The 3,174-nt window shown below is 32.2% G+C and overlaps 1 protein-coding gene across 1 annotated transcript; it reads left to right on the forward strand.

Moving 5' to 3' along the window:
• Positions 1–1,332: 1,332 nt before the first annotated feature.
• LOC107890422 (40S ribosomal protein S9-2) lies at positions 1,333–3,174 on the forward strand. Its single transcript, XM_016814837.2, has 3 exons — positions 1,333–1,470; positions 1,809–2,190; positions 2,789–3,174. Exons 1-3 carry the CDS (start codon positions 1,443–1,445, stop codon positions 2,970–2,972), a joined length of 594 nt encoding a protein of 197 aa, XP_016670326.1. The 5' UTR covers positions 1,333–1,442; the 3' UTR covers positions 2,973–3,174.

Genomic DNA, 3,174 nt, shown 5'->3' on the forward strand with positions numbered 1-3,174 from the left:
GATTTTTATTACTTTCAATAAAAATATATTATTTTCGTATTTTATTATTTTATATTATTTCAGTACATTTTGTTTCAATTATTTGTATTAATTATTTCTGAATTTTTTTAAAAAATTTACTAATACACTCTTACTTCGGCCATTTGTTTGTATTTTTTTATCCGCATTTTATTATTTTAAAAAATATCGTAATTTTTAGTTTTATAATTTTACATTATTTCAATTTATTATGTTTGAAATTTATTACATGTACATTTTTCGCATTTTATTATTTTCGATGAATATACAATTTCCGTTTTTTCTTTTCGTATTTTATGTTTTCTTAAACATATTTCTTTGTCATTTTACTTTTAATGATATTTTCTTAAAATTTTAATTTCAAAATCCTAAGTAAATTTCATAAAAAAAATCTCTGATCAACATACAATGTACATACCATTAATTTTTTCATTCTAAATATATTTCATAAAATATATATGCTAAATAAAATAATAAAATACGTATAATGTACATAACATAAATTTTAAACACACAAATATTACAAAAAAAATTAAATTTATAAAAAAATTACCTTTTTTTTCTTCCTTTCCTCTTCTCCTTTCCTTTTCTTTCCTTCTTTCTTTTTTCTTCTCCTTTCCTCTTCTTCTTTCTTTCTTTCTTTTTTTCTCTTCTCCTTTCCTTTTCTTTCCTTCTTTTTCTTTCTTTCCTCTCCTTCCTTTCTTCCTTTCTTTCTTTCTTTCTTTCTTTCTTTCCCTCTCCTTCTGCCCCCCCACCACCGACCCCCCCTATTATGGCATTGGTGCCGCCAATGGCTTTGGCACCTTTGGTGCCGCCAATGCCATTGGCCTGGCCAATGTGCCGTCAAATCGGTGCAGCCTTTTTTCAGGTTTTTTTTATATATTTTGGTAAATAAAAAAAATATTTTAGTAAATAAAAAAAGTTATAATATTTTGATTATTTTTTATTTTTTTATAATATTTTTGTAAAAAACCCTCAAAATATAAACATATTTGTGTAAGCCCTATTCAAGTCAGGCTGAGTTAGATGGGCTACCCGACCCTTAGACAAGTCTAATACAAACTCAAATACCTTCTTCCAATTTTCCTTTTTTAAATAACAATAATACACCGTAAACTTACTTTTGGCAGAATATATATTTTTTATTCTACAACCATTTTTTAAAAAAATAATTATGTTTTTTTAATATTTTACAATATAAACATTTATTGGAATCTAAAAATTTTATGTAAATAAATAAAATAAATTTGTTTTGAGTTTAGATTTAATAGGCCCAAACAAATTAAGCCCATTAAAAGCCCCCAAAAGAGAACATTAGGGTTAATGATTTCTCTGTATATAAAGAACACTCCTTCGGTCTTCTCCATTTTCCCCAGTTTTTGTCTCTTTCGCTTTCTCGCCTCCGAGAAGAAGCCGACGCCGCCATGGTTCACGTCAGTTTCTACCGCAATTGTAAGCTAAAACCATTCTCTATTTTGCTTCTCTTTTTCCTTTTGCTTTTTTTTAAAAAAAAAATTATATCTGTTGTTTAGTTTGATTTCGTATCTTTACCATGAAAAGTTATATGGTTTAATTTCTATAATCATAAATGGGAAAAATTCATGTTTACTTATGGGTTTTTCTGCTTTTTTTTTAGTAGTCTTTGAAAAGAATCAAATACCCATAAGCTGTATAATGTCTTAGCTCCATTTGGGGTTAGGTTATTGATCTCTGGGTTGCTAAGTAGTGGAATTATTGTATTATTTCATTATCTTTATTTATATATTGGTGAAATTGATATGGTGTTATAGATGGGAAGACATTTAAGAAGCCAAGGCGTCCATACGAGAAGGAACGTTTGGATGCTGAGTTGAGGCTTGTAGGAGAATATGGTCTCCGATGTAAGAGGGAGTTGTGGAGGGTTCAATATGCTTTGAGTCGAATCAGAAATGCTGCTAGGGATCTTCTTACTCTTGATGAGAAGAACCCTCGTCGTATTTTCGAAGGTGAAGCTCTTCTTCGTAGGATGAACAGGTATGGACTTTTGGATGAGAGTCAGAACAAGCTCGATTATGTCTTGGCTTTGACCGTTGAGAACTTCCTTGAACGCCGCTTGCAAACACTTGTGTTCAAGACTGGTATGGCCAAGTCAATTCACCATGCTCGTGTGTTGATTAGGCAACGTCACATCAGGTAAAGTTTTACATTTTTATTTTTGTTTTTTTGGCTGGCTGCATACTTTCATGCCATGTTGGTTGTAGATGCACATGTTGAAGTTGAAAGTCGAGCTTGTTTTATTACTAGGATTATGTCATGATATTTAGGGTGTCCACAGAATGTTCAGTTATTGTCTTTTAATGCACATACCACATGGTGTATCTTTTAACTCTGTATAGCTGGTGTTCTGTTGCATCATGTTTGTTTGAAAGTATTCACATATGATGAATTTGCTTCATCAGCTAAAACACCACTTTGGCTTAGAGTAGAAGTATGTTTTCATGATATAAAACTTAAAGAACATTGATTCTTTTCTTAGAATTTACATGATCGACTGCCTCTAGTTTTCTGAAAAATCCGTTGGCTGATTGCTGAGGTGCCAATGCGGCTTTTGGTTTGCAAGTTGTGCAATTTATTACTTTATACGATGGATGGATACTCGATTCGTTGTTTGATATGTTTTGTATATGTAAGCCTACTCGAATATGTTTGTTGCTCGATGCATGCTTTTGTTGTCCACAAGATAATATCAATGCCCCGAAATGTAACCTGATGTTTTCTCTCATCTTAATAGAGTCGGAAGGCAGGTGGTTAACATCCCATCCTTTATGGTGAGGGTTGACTCCCAGAAACATATCGACTTCTCTCTGATAAGTCCGTTCGGAGGTGGCCGTCCTGGAAGAGTGAAGAGAAAGAATCAGAGAGCAGCTGCCAAGAAGGCCGCTGGTGGAGATGGCGATGAAGAGGAAGACGAGTAAACCTTAAGCTAGTATTGGCAATAGGGCACTCCTAAAAGAGCCTCTGATGGGAACTTACCATTTCCTACATTATTAGACATGGTTTGAGTTTTGTTTCAAGACCTTTTATGTAGTGGATGTTCGCATTTGTATTTGTCTCGGATTTTATGTTACATTGAGCAATTTTGTTATTTTGAGATTAAAATGTTTAAATTATAGTTCA

The sequence above is a fragment of the Gossypium hirsutum genome, chromosome D09 (genome assembly GCF_007990345.1).
Source record: "Gossypium hirsutum isolate 1008001.06 chromosome D09, Gossypium_hirsutum_v2.1, whole genome shotgun sequence".
NCBI lineage: Eukaryota > Viridiplantae > Streptophyta > Magnoliopsida > Malvales > Malvaceae > Gossypium > Gossypium hirsutum.